This window comes from Lingula anatina, chromosome 3 (assembly GCF_051362555.1).
Source record: "Lingula anatina isolate TDL-2025a chromosome 3, LinAna3.0, whole genome shotgun sequence".
In the NCBI taxonomy this organism is placed as follows: Eukaryota; Metazoa; Brachiopoda; class Lingulata; order Lingulida; family Lingulidae; genus Lingula; species Lingula anatina.
Genome location: NC_141769.1, coordinates 1,796,161 through 1,809,775, shown reverse-complemented (window position 1 = coordinate 1,809,775; position 13,615 = coordinate 1,796,161). Strand labels below are relative to the sequence as shown.

Sequence of the window (13,615 nt, the reverse complement as noted above, 5' to 3'; positions counted from 1 at the left end):
CTTCAACAGTTTTTTTTTTTTTTTTTGCTATCACAATAAATTTGCCGGATCAGAGCATTAAACGTGGTCCATCTCTAAACGGAGAACCCTGTGATGTTTTAAGGAGGAGTTGATATGAGAGCAATTGATGGCTGTGCCGGTGTATGTAACGAAACTAAGGGTCCGTGTAACAGAAAGTCCGCCCTAAATATAGTTATAATGGTTAGGATTAGTCTGACCTAAGTGGGTCAAAATCTAGGGCGAAGTTCATCTGTAGAAATGAGTGGGATGCGGACTCTCTGTTAAGGAGGACTCTCTGTCACGTTACACCGGTTTTAATTTTTACGCTCATTGACAAAGTTTTTGTTTCGCACTTTTATTATACCGCAAGTATGGTCATTATTGCGTACATATATTATCAAATTCGTTAAAAATTACTAAAGTAATTGTTATATTTTTGTAACGGCAGGATAGTGTGGTATTGTGGTATTTATTCATTTAGTTGGGGTTGATTTTTGTTTCTAAACTAAGGCGTGAATTTCACAGGAATTGCGAATTATTTCAACGAGGTGGTTGACATAACTTTCAAACAAAAGATAAATTTAGGTAAAACATGATATTAATTTTTTCAGTTAGACAAACTGTGTGTTGCACTTACTCATCGCATGAGCCAATCATAAAATCATAAAATTAAATCCACCATCGCATTAGCAACCCAAGATACACGTTGCTATCACGCAGTAACACATAGGTGCCTGAATGTTCATTTAAAAGTTCATTGAACGCGATGTACAAACACCATCCCTTTGTTAAGAGAGGAGTAGCGAGGAGCTGGATGCCTGGAAACCACTGCCCAGCGTCCTGCACTGACGTGGCCATCCATTATTTCCAGAAGATCTCGTCCAAATTTCTCGTCCAACAATTCCTTTCTCATGACGATCACGATGTAGCCATCTGTGGGGATACGAGCAGAAAACATCACTAATGGTAAACAAATACACGTAAATCAATGAGAATGTGATATACTTTGAAAATGAAGCCACATTTCAGATTAGGCCTACTATACATGTAAGCTAAGATCTAATAAACGGTATATTAGATCTTAACTATAAGGATCTAAATATCTTTATTTGTCATTTTTGCGGCACAGAATCCTATACTCTTGTCATGGCAACTGTAGTGCGTTGATTCAAACCAGTCTTGAAAATATGAACGGCACGATTCGATTTACGACAGGTTTACGTTATCCCCCATCATGTGTAATATATGTCAAAACATTGATGTTGTACGCATGTACTGAGTATTGTAATTTAGGTTACCATGATGGAAGGAGTACGTAATGATGGGCGTATATTAACACACTTATAAAATACCTTGCAAAGAAGTTGATACAGATACGAAAATTTATAGATTAAAAATTACAAAACATTACCTGACTTAACGATGCGTATCAGTTCAGCTAAGCAACTTCCGTTCACGTGACCTGGATTAAAACTTCCAACTATTACGACAGCGTCGTAGGTATCTAAAATAACGTTGAAATAATCGTTGGAATAATGTTGGATGTAATACTCAACGTTTCATTATTTACACCGTTTAGTAATTTATTTATTTATTGAGATTGATATTTATGTGGATCTGACAAACCTTTTATTATATTCATTCCTTAAACTACGCTTTTTATCTTATTATTATATTTTTATTTGCTATATCTTTATTTATTTATTTTATTTATTTCTATATGACCTCACGTACCGTCTGGTATGTCAAGGCGGTTTGGGCCTAAAAAATCGCAGACGACATTTTTGTACAATTTCTTTTTCTTCGCTATTTCCAACATTTCTTCGCTGGCGTCCAAGGCATCGAGGTTGTGAAACCCACATTTCTTCAACTTCCAAGTGTTTGAAAAAGCAATAAATAAATAAATAAATAAATAAATAAATAAATAAATACACTACTCTATGATGTTACGAATACTCAGACAAATCAATTAGCTTATAGAGAAATAGCAGCAAAAATGAATTAATCTTATAAAATAAACAAACTACATGACATGTACTGATGAAATATTCCAATGTTTCGTCTTTACCCACTTAGGTCAACATATGTGTTGGTTAGTAAAGAGCCATTCAACAAGTTCACTAAATATGAAAAACAAAATCAACACCTCTGAACCCACTAAGCCAGTCCCTGCCGCAGCGTCTAAAATGAGGGCGTCTTGCTTTTCTTGAAAAAGTTTCTTCATCTCTTCAGCCGCTACGGACGGACATTCGTAATTCAGCGACTTCACAGACTGATGATAAAATGAAAAAAAAAAACAACCTACTTTACAAAACTGACAAAAACACAAATAACGTTAAACTAAAAGTTCTATTCCATGGTGGACTAACATTGAAAACATTCCTTCCTGCATGCGTCAGACTACACGATGTTTGAACAGTCAGGCCCGTAGCCAGCAATTTCAAAAGGGGGGTTCTTTTTTCTGAAAAAGTGGACCTTTTCCCATAAAACGTCATGTACCTAGATCAAATTTTGCCCAGAGTGGACCTTTTCCCAGCAAAAGGGGCGGTTCTTTCGAACCCCCCGAACCCCATGGCTACGGGCCTGACAGCGCTACATACTTAACACGTGGATAGGAGGGAGAGCAGTTTAGAACAACGTATAAATAATAAGAAGAACATGGTATTCGCTCTGAATGTGTCTAGTGTTTTGTTATCATTCGCCCCTCCCCCCCCCCCCCCCCCCCCCCAATATAGGCTGTTTAAAGCAGGGGCGGATCCAGGAGGGAGGTCCGCGGATGCGAAGCCCCCCCCCCCCCCCCCCCCCCCCCCCCCCCCCCCCCCCCCCCCCCCCCCCCCCCCTTGGCGTGGGGTCCGGGGCCTGCTGAAGGGACCTGAAGAATTGGTACAAGTTCTAATTTCAAGAGGGGACCATTGGTGTGATTTTTTCATAAATCGAAGGGGGTCAGGACGCCCCTGACACCCCCCTAAATCCGCCACTGTTTACATTGCCACTTTACCGGGTTCTTACAGGTAATTCGTCCAAGGCACTCAAAAGTCAGCCATTTAGGTGACAATCTTCCGTAATAGTCAAACGATAATTTGACGGTCTCTCCAGGATTATTTGAATAGGGATCCGATTTTTTTAGGAATCACAGGCCTCGGATAGGAAACCGGATCCTCGACCCCTTAGCCCCATAGCGCCGGGAACCGCACATATGCGGTTCATTTTAAAAAGTCCTCAGTGCCGGGAACCGCATATACGCGGTTTCTTTGTTTACATGCTTGTACTGTCCCCTGTCTTTTGTGACAATTCATGCTTCTATCACAAAACTAACTTAATGTTAGTATTTTGTTTACTGCCGGCTTTTGAAAGACGTGTAGGGAGAATTATATAATGAAAAAGCGGTTTATTTCAACCATTGTCGAATTCATAATGGCGGCGAGAAATCAGCAGAAGTTATGGGTTAAGAAATGTTTTAGATTTGTTAGAAAATTCAGACTTCGGGGAAGAGTCCTTGATAGATTTTGATACTCCGATAACTTCAAAGATGATGTACCTTTGCCTAGTATGAGTCGTCAGAGAGCAGATTCGGACGTGGGGCTTGATTTATGAAAAACGCTGATGATACTAACGGCAGTAACCAAACAGACGACAACAGTAATTGGAATGGCTATATTGCTGATAAAATGACTGTAACCGTGGCAAGTCAGGCTAAATGTTGCCTTGTGTGCTGCATCAACATGTCTTTTCCTGCTTGTGCATAAATACAAATGTCGAGTTACGTTGTACTGCATCAACATGTCTTTTCCTGCTTATGTTTAAGTACAAATGACATATGTTTACTTGTGTGCTACATCAACATATGTCTTTTCCTGCTTGTGTATAAATACAGATGTAATATGTTTACTAGTATATTGCCAATTCAAAAATACATTCAAAAAAGAAAAATATCTAGACCTTCTTCACGATACTGATAAAAGAAAAAACCTAAGCCGTTTTCGCACCAGTGGGCATAAACTTCACATTGAAACAGGCAGATACAACAACACTCCTCGGACCGACAGAATATGCCATTACTGTTCTAAAGACAAAATTGAAGACGAAAAACACTTTCTCACAACATGCCCCCTATACAACGACCTGCGCACAATATTATATAAGGTATTTACAAAACACGATACACATTTTGGCCTAAAAACAACTGATGAAAAATTTACTATAATTATGAAATGTCAAGAAAAAGAAACCATTATTGCACTAGCTCAGTTTCTCTCCTCTGCTTTTGCTAGGAGGGATCTACAAGACAGTGCTGCACTCATCGGCAATTGAGTAATAGTAGTAATAGTAATTTTTTTTTTTAATAGTAAATAAGTAAATATTCTTACTCATTGTGATTGTTTAATAACATATTCACAAAAATTGTATTCATATTGTCATTTTCATCCACACAAGTGGATGCATATGTTACGGTGAAATAAACTCTACAAACTCTATGTTTACTAGTGCGCTGTATCAACATATCTTTTCCTGCTTGTGTATTAGTACAAATGCCACGTTTACTTGTATTTTTATGATGCAATTTTTATTCACGAAAGTGTAATATTTGCTCATGAAAATGTTTGTATTCTTGTATATGGTTTGAGTGCTAAACACAATTTTATGAGTATCCTGGTTCAGTTGATTAAAAAAGCTATGAAAAACTATCGTAAAAAGCACTAAATTTACAGTCTATTTGTAATTATAAAAGTAATTCGGTGGAAGTCTTCTAGTCAGCTAGCCTGCCTGTACATAGTGCAACTCTCTGACGTGATGCAGGTTTTTAGGTACAGCACGCATCACAGAAAATTTATTATATCTCAAAAACTAAATAAGATATCTTTCTGAAATTATCTGACATTGTTTAAAACATATTTCGGATGTTTATGAGAAAATTTAAACAAATTATTTGGTAAAGTGAAAAAGAATGTGCATGCTGAAATTAAAGTTTTGTTTTTTACTTCTCTTCGAGAAAAGCAACTCTCATATTTTAACTCCTGCTATTTCTACCTAACCTAACAAATGTAAATAAAACTGATATGACTTTAAAGCATACATTCTTGGCTTTTTAAAAATGTACAGTTTTTAGGTGTTTTCTAAAAAAGTGAATACATTATCATTGATTAAATGAGGCCGCCTGTAAAACTGAGTGCATCTGGGAAGAGGGCTCAGGACCAAGGGCACTTTCTAGGTCAGATGCTGCCAGGCTCTATGGGGTTAGAGTATTTTAGAGGGCAAACGGCGCCATTTGGTACGGTTAGAACTATGAATCAGTTAATAAAATGTCTAATTTCAAGGAAAGAAAATCAGTGTAATCCTTTCTTCAGAACAACCTTAATCCGCCACTGTATGACCTAGTGGTGTTATGGCGGGAAAGTTACGTCGTTTTTTTATAAGCCTGCCTGGAACTTTCCTAGTTAGACGATTTCAGATAATGTTATTTTTATTTTGTTTTACACTGAGTTTACGTTTGACTTCACCTGTGACGCTATATAGAGCACGATGAGAGCCAAAGCGGTTCACACCGTGACGATTTTAGTTTTGAGCAGTCTTTGCCATTTGAAATATAGACTGTGGAATTGGTGTTGTTATACGGCCGGAAAAGCTACAGAATCAAAACAAGTTGGATCGTATTCATTGATAGGCCTGCTCTGTACGTTCCTGGTGGGATGACTGGACGGAGATAGTAAACAGCTCAATTTAGGTTCAAGATCTGTGGCACCAATATAAGGACTTTTAACTGAAGAAAAGGGAAATAAAATTGTCGACGCTGATGTAAACTTTCTAAAGTATACCGTTTTATGGAAACTTTCAACCTCGTCACGGAGAGCGCCAAATTGGGTGTACATGTGTAGACCTGCTGTCTCAATCGATAATCCGGGTGCCGCATTTCAGCCCACGCAACCCCAGTCCCCGACACGAACGGTTAAGTTCGTGATGTACACGAAGTCGTCTTTGACAACCCGGCTCAGAGCTGGGACTTTGTTCTAAACTAAGATTGATTTTGGCTTTACCCACGATATGAAAGAGTACAGTGGGATCAGAGGCGGTGCACAACAGGCGGGTTTTACTTTTAGCGAGACCGTAAGAGGAGAGAATAAAAAAAATACAAAACATTCAAGTGATTAATTACTGGTGCGATTGCAGCCATGGGAATTTTGAGTAAAACATATTTGGCAAATAATTCCTCCGAGGAGATATCGTTTTTCTACCGAACACGGTTAACAAGTGGTATGACGTGCTGTTATACGGCCGGAAAAGCTACAGAATCAAAACAAGTTGGATCGTATTCATTGATAGGCCTGCTCTGCACGTTTCTGGTGGGAATACTTCGGATGCTTTTATTTCCATTTGGTTTTGCATTGAGATAACGTTTGGTTTCACCTTTGACGTTGTAGAGCACGATGACGTCCACAGCCGTTCACACCTCGGCGGTTTTAGTATTGAGCAGTCTTTACTCTTTCCAGTGTCGACTGCGGACTTGCCCCGGGTACTTTATGAACATATGACCAGTCTTGAGAACCAAGGGCACAAGATAGGAAAAGAGGGGCATAAAAAGACAAAACGTGTGCCCGATAAAAGGAGTAGAGGTGACCGGACTTTTGTAAAAAATCAAAAGTTTTCTCTCTGCTAATCCCACCAAAAAGATAGCACATTTTGATGAAATGCAAGCCATACGGAGATAGTAAACAGCTCAATTTAGGTTCAAGATCTGTGGCACCAATATAAGGACTTTTAACTGAAGAAAAGGGAAATAAAATTGTCGACGCTGATGTAAACTTTCTAAAGTATACCGTTTTATTATGCAAAAGGTAATTTGCTATGTCCCACGGGCGCCCTCATTCGTTCTCGTCCGGTGACATCCAGATTCAGGGGCCAGGTCGTTGTCTTGATGGATTGACGTGCCTCATCCGGGACTCGAACCCGTGACTTTGCGTTACCAAGGTTGATGACGCTTTGGGTGTCTCATTTGCATCCATGCACGCTACCGACTGCTCCGTGACTGACCCGCCCACCCTCCGTACGTGCGAGTTTCCTCTTATAGTAATCAATCGCAATTTTTAAAAATTCATTCTGGCAAAAGTATCAACACAGCAGCTGCTGTGACTCGAACCGCAGTCCCAGTGTCTGCCTGCATGCAAGACAGCAGGGTTACCACGCAGCCACGACAGCTCCGTTGATACGTAGTGATCAGATGGAAACTTTCAACCTCGTCACGGAGAGCGCCAAATTGGGTGTACATGTGTAGACCTGCTGTCTCAATCGATAATCCGGGTGCCGCATTTCAGCCCACGCAACCCCAGTCCCCGACACGAACGGTTAAGTTCGTGATGTACACGAAGTCGTCTTTGACAACCCGGTTCGGAGCTGGGACTTTGTTCTAAACTAAGATTGATTTTGGCTTTACCCACGATATGAAAGAGTACAGTGGGATCAAAGGCGGTGCACAACAGGCGGGTTTTACTTTTAGCGAGACCGTAAGAGGAGAGAATAAAAAAAATACAAAACATTCAAGTGTTAAATTACTGGTGCGATTGCAGCCATGGGAATTTTGAGTAAAACATATTTGGCAAATAATTCCTCCGAGGAGATATCGTTTTTCTACCGAACACGGTTAACAAGTGGTATGACGTGCTGTTATACGGCCGGAAAAGCTACAGAATCAAAACAAGTTGGATCGTATTCATTGATAGGCCTGCTCTGCACGTTTCTGGTGGGATGACTTCGGATGCTTTTATTTCCATTTGGTTTTGCATTGAGATAACGTTTGGTTTCACCTTTGACGTTGTAGAGCACGATGACGTCCACAGCCGTTCACACCTCGGCGGTTTTAGTATTGAGCAGTCTTTACTCTTTCCAGTGTCGACTGCGGACTTGCCCCGGGTACTTCATGAACATATGACCAGTCTTGAGAACCAAGGGCCCAAGATAGGAAAAGAGGGGCATAAAAAGACAAAACGTGTGCCCGATAAAAGGAGTAGAGGTGACCGGACTTTTGTAAAAAATCAAAAGTTTTCTCTCTGCTAATCCCACCAAAAAGATAGCACATTTTGATGAAATGCAAGCCATACGGAGATAGTAAACAGCTCAATTTAGGTTCAAGATCTGTGGCACCAATATAAGGACTTTTAACTGAAGAAAAGGGAAATAAAATTGTCGACGCTGATGTAAACTTTCTAAAGTATACCGTTTTATTATGCAAAAGGTAATTTGCTATGTCCCACGGGCGCCCTCATTCGTTCTCGTCCGGTGACATCCAGATTCAGGGGCCAGGTCGTTGTCTTGATGGATTGACGTGCCTCATCCGGGACTCGAACCCGTGACTTTGCGTTACCAAGGTTGATGACGCGTTGGGTGTCTCATTTGCATCCATGCACGCTACCGACTGCTCCGTGACTGACCCGCCCACCCTCAGTACGTGCGAGTTTCCTCTTATAGTAATCAATCGCAATTTTTAAAAATTCATTCTGGCAAAAGTATCAACACAGCAGCTGCTGTGACTCGAACCGCCGTCCCAGTGTCTGCCTGCATGCAAGACAGCAGGGTTACCACGCAGCCACGACAGCTCCGTTGATACGTAGTGATCAGATGGAAACTTTCAACCTCGTCACGGAGAGCTCCAAAGCGGGTGTACATGTGTAGACCTGCTGTCTCAATCGATAATCCGGGTGCCGCATTTCAGCCCACGCAACCCCAGTCCCCGACACGAACGGTATAAGTTCGTGATGTACACGAAGTCGTCTTTGACAACCCGGCTCGGAGCTGGGACTTTGTTCTAAAAAGAGATGAGAATAAAAAAAATACAAAACATTCAAGTGTTAAATTACTGGTGCGATTGCAGCCATGGGAATTTTGAGTAAAACATATTTGGCAAATAATTCCTCCGAGGAGATATCGTTTTTCTACCGAACACGGTTAACAAGTGGTATGACGTGCTGTTATACGGCCGGAAAAGCTACAGAATCAAAACAAGTTGGATCGTATTCATTGATAGGCCTGCTCTGCACGTTTCTGGTGGGATGACTTCGGATGCTTTTATTTCCATTTGGTTTTGCATTGAGATAACGTTTGGTTTCACCTTTGACGTTGTAGAGCACGATGACGTCCACAGCCGTTCACACCTCGGCGGTTTTAGTATTGAGCAGTCTTTACTCTTTCCAGTGTCGACTGCGGACTTGCCCCGGGAACTTTATGATCATATGACCAGTCTTGAGAACCAAGGGCCAAAGATAGGAAAAGAGGGGCATAAAAAGACAAAACGTGTGCCCGATAAAAGGAGTAGAGGTGACCGGACTTTTGTAAAAAATCAAAAGTTTTCTCTCTGCTAATCCCACCAAAAAGATAGCACATTTTGATGAAATGCAAGCCATACGGAGATAGTAAACAGCTCAATTTAGGTTCAAGATCTGTGGCACCAATATAAGGACTTTTAACTGAAGAAAAGGGAAATAAAATTGTCGACGCTGATGTAAACTTTCTAAAGTATACCGTTTTATTATGCAAAAGGTAATTTGCTATGTCCCACGGGACACCCTCATTCGTTCTCGTCCGGTGACATCCAGATTCAGGGGCCAGGTCGTTGTCTTGATGGATTGACGTGCCTCATCCGGGACTCGAACCCGTGACTTTGCGTTACCAAGGTTGATGACGCTTTGGGTGTCTCATTTGCATCCATGCACGCTACCGACTGCTCCGTGACTGACCCGCCCACCCTCCGTACGTGCGAGTTTCCTCTTATAGTAATCAATCGCAATTTTTAAAAATTCATTCTGGCAAAAGTATCAACACAGCAGCTGCTGTGACTCGAACCGCCGTCCCAGTGTCTGCCTGCATGCAAGACAGCAGGGTTACCACGCAGCCACGACAGCTCCGTTGATACGTAGTGATCAGATGGAAACTTTCAACCTCGTCACGGAGAGCGCCAAATTGGGTGTACATGTGTAGACCTGCTGTCTCAATCGATAATCCGGGTGCCGCATTTCAGCCCACGCAACCCCAGTCCCCGACACGAACGGTTAAGTTCGTGATGTACACGAAGTCGTCTTTGACAACCCGGCTCGGAGCTGGGACTTTGTTCTAAACTAAGATTGATTTTGGCTTTACCCACGATATGAAAGAGTACAGTGGGATCAGAGGCGGTGCACAACAGGCGGGTTTTACTTTTAGCGAGACCGTAAGAGGAGAGAATAAAAAAATACAAAACATTCAAGTGTTTAATTACTGGTGCGATTGCAGCCATGGGAATTTTGAGTAAAACATATTTGGCAAATAATTCCTCCGAGGAGATATCGTTTTTCTACCGAACACGGTTAACAAGTGGTATGACGTGCTGTTATACGGCCGGAAAAGCTACAGAATCAAAACAAGTTGGATCGTATTCATTGATAGGCCCATCCCTGCCTAAGTACCGGTATCATTTTAAAGACTTTAAAACAAAGAGAAAAGAAATATAATTGACGACGCAGACTTTATGATAATGACATACAATAAGTTGTTGTCAAAATCGATGACTTATTCTAAAGTATATTGGATTTTTGTGCAAAAGGTATTTTGCTCGGATACACGAGAGCCTGCATTGGTTTTTGATTGCGGGACCAGTTCGTTGTTGTGGTGAACTGGCATGCGTCATCTGGGATTTGAACTCGTGACTTGCCGTTACCAAGCTCTTTCAGGGTGATCGAGTGATTTAGTCAGTTTATCCCTTGGCCTGTCGACTTAATTTGAGTGGTATAAGAAACTAGTAGAAGTGGGAATCAACGCTCCACCGATGCTCGGTTCATATGTACCTTTAAGGCGAGACCAACATTTTCAGGGGCGGATCCAGAGCTATATACTGACAGTCTTCCAAATTATCTTTGTTGATTCATCCTCCAATTTTGACCGTCTTCCAACATTAAAAATTGGATACCCGTCAATGTAAACTTGAAAATCTGACCGTCTTCTGGAAGACCCAGAAGACGGCCTAAATCCGCCCCTGAATTTTATCGACAAATGATGCATGTTTATCTCTTAAAGGGACGCTGAAGCTACAGGACGAATCCAAGGTCACCTGGGCCTCTTATAGCATGAGAAGCAGATTCCCTCTGCAAAACAATTAACGTAGAGTCCCTTTGTACCATTTCAGTGTCGTCTACCCGTTATACTTTACCTCAGGTAAGGGATCGCTAATTAATATGAAGGTGTTGTTTCAAACACCCGTACAACGTCTTGATTATACATACGGCAAATTACGTTATGTTATTGAAACGAAAGGTTTTAAAAGATCCGCTATGAAATGAATTAGAAAAAAATGTGATATCTGTTATTTCATAAAACACGTTGATAAACATCTAATTGAGACAGTATTATTTCGGTTTCACTATGATACATCATGGTACGTTTCATAGGTTGTAGATATATACAAACAAGGATAGAAGATATATTCTGGGTCCTAGATGGCCTACAAATAAGTAAAGCGGCTACTGTTAACCTTTGTGTATAGGCCTACGTGTACATGTACATGTGCCCGATTTCCTCGGTACGTCTCGTTTTGGTGCATTGATATCAAATTTCTTGTTATTAATCACACTTACATCGTCGTATATCTGAGCCCAGTCGTTGTAGGCCTCCACAATATCTTGGTTTGAGGCGTTTTTGTCTAGAACTCTTTTGCAGTACTCTTCAGTCCGACGAGACAGTTCTGTCGTCATCTTGTCTGCGACCTGGGCTCCCGTAACTCGAAAGCTCGTCCCATATAATACATTGTAGCCTCTCTGTGATATCGCTATTCGCAATACGCGATGCTTTCGAGTTACGGGACCCAGGTAAGCGCAGGTCACACAAATTGTCAACAAGAAAGTCACATGACTTACCACAGTATGTGGGGCTTTATTTAAATCTTTTACAAGAAATATCTTTATATTGTCCGTTTTCGGTGAAATCGAGCTTGTATATTAGCCGTATAAGCACAGGATATCGTCACCTGAATAGGCAGTGAAATATTTAAAGGTATACTGTGATGAAAAAACGGGTTAAAACTATCCATTAGGTGCCCAAAAGTCATTTTTGAGTAATGAAAAAAAGTTCTTACGTTTATTTACTTTTTAAAGCCGATTTTATGCAGGTGTGAATGTAGTTTATGATAATCCCGCGTGGTGGCGCTTTGAGGCGAGTGACGTCACTAGCGTCGAGGCTCAGAAAGCCATATTCGATCCAGCTATCCGCTTGCTAGCAGTGCAAACTAAAAGCGATACACGCAATTGATTACTACATGATCATTTATAAATTCAAACTTTTGAAGATAGATACACAAAAGAAGATGAATTCCCTACGTGGTTATCATTTATTAACCAACAAAATACACCGAAACTATGTTAACAGTAAAGGTTTGGAAGCAGGGCAGCGAACATAGTTTTTCACACATTGCCCATCTGTCGCGTCGGCTGAACGTTCTTATCCCGACTGATAAGAGAAAGTTACCTAATACATGCAGGTGTGACAGCTAACATTATTTTTCACACCCGTGCAGTTTACCAGTGTCATTCCGGGAGAGCCAGGTCAGTGGACAAAAGGCCAAAGATATCGGACTGATAGCATCGGACACTACATTTCACACCTCTGCCACATACCTCGCTACTTCTGCCTTACACGTGATCAGTGCAGCAGTATGTCGAGTAAAAATTTGATTCCACTATCATGTTAATATTAAATTTTTCACTAACATAACCAAAAAATTCGACAACGTAATTCTGCTACGAACTTTTTTTGGGCTCTAGAAGCTGCTCTCTTCTTCCTTTCGACGGCCGCATCATGCACACATCCTACAGGTAAGACTCTCGTCGGCAGCGCTCTGGCATTTACTGTCGCATTTTGGTACTCCGAAAAATCGAATATACTGGGTACAGCATCATCTTTTAGTTTTCTCCGTGCTTTTCCACTGCACAATTCAGCTCGCAGGTCACGTACGAAGCATTCCGGCTCGAAGTGGTCGCTACAGATCCTCGCGTGTTTTGACACTGTGCTGGGATTTTTTAACTTCAGAGAATTGAGCCAAATTTTACGTTTTGCGGCATCCGCAGGCAGGATATAATAGCAGATGTCTTTCTTATTGTAACCTACATTACGGCACCCGGGAGCAACACAACTTTGCGGCATTTGTTTTTCTGACACCTGGATGTTTAGTCGCCAACTGCATAGTATATACTATTACTAGTACAGCTGTGGGAAGCTACTCCCCGGGTTACGTCACTAGAAACTGACCAATCAGAATTTTCTCATCTAAATCTCACCTTTTCTCTCTAAAACTTAAAAAGAACAATTTTTTGACGTCGATTTATAGTTTTTATACTATAAAAAAGCAGTGAACGCTTTGTGTTCCTAGAGCACAGTAGGCCTTTAAAGTGTAGGCCTACATTAACTCAGTTTTCCTTTAAGAGCATTGAGACTGCACAATAGTTTTTTCAATTATGTAGATGCAATATAACATTATGATTAAAGGGATAATAACTGTTCGTTTTGGCCAAAAAATTAATTTTCCTGGAGTAAACACGACGTTCCCATACTTACCAATGGTTAATGAATCTATTTCTAAATTCAAAGTTAGGCCCTGAATTTTTTC

At 41.0% G+C, this 13,615-nt stretch overlaps 1 protein-coding gene across 1 annotated transcript; it reads right to left on the bottom strand.

The window, feature by feature from the left end:
* Positions 1 to 95: 95 nt before the first annotated feature.
* LOC106155769 (methyltransferase-like protein 27) lies at positions 96 to 11,929 on the bottom strand. Its single transcript, XM_013530762.3, has 5 exons — positions 11,592 to 11,929; positions 2,147 to 2,272; positions 1,735 to 1,870; positions 1,412 to 1,504; positions 96 to 933 (listed from the first exon to the last, which is right to left on the bottom strand). Exons 1-5 carry the CDS (start codon positions 11,706 to 11,708, stop codon positions 755 to 757), a joined length of 651 nt encoding a protein of 216 aa, XP_013386216.1. The 5' UTR covers positions 11,709 to 11,929; the 3' UTR covers positions 96 to 754.
* Between the last annotated feature and the right edge of the window lie 1,686 nt (positions 11,930 to 13,615).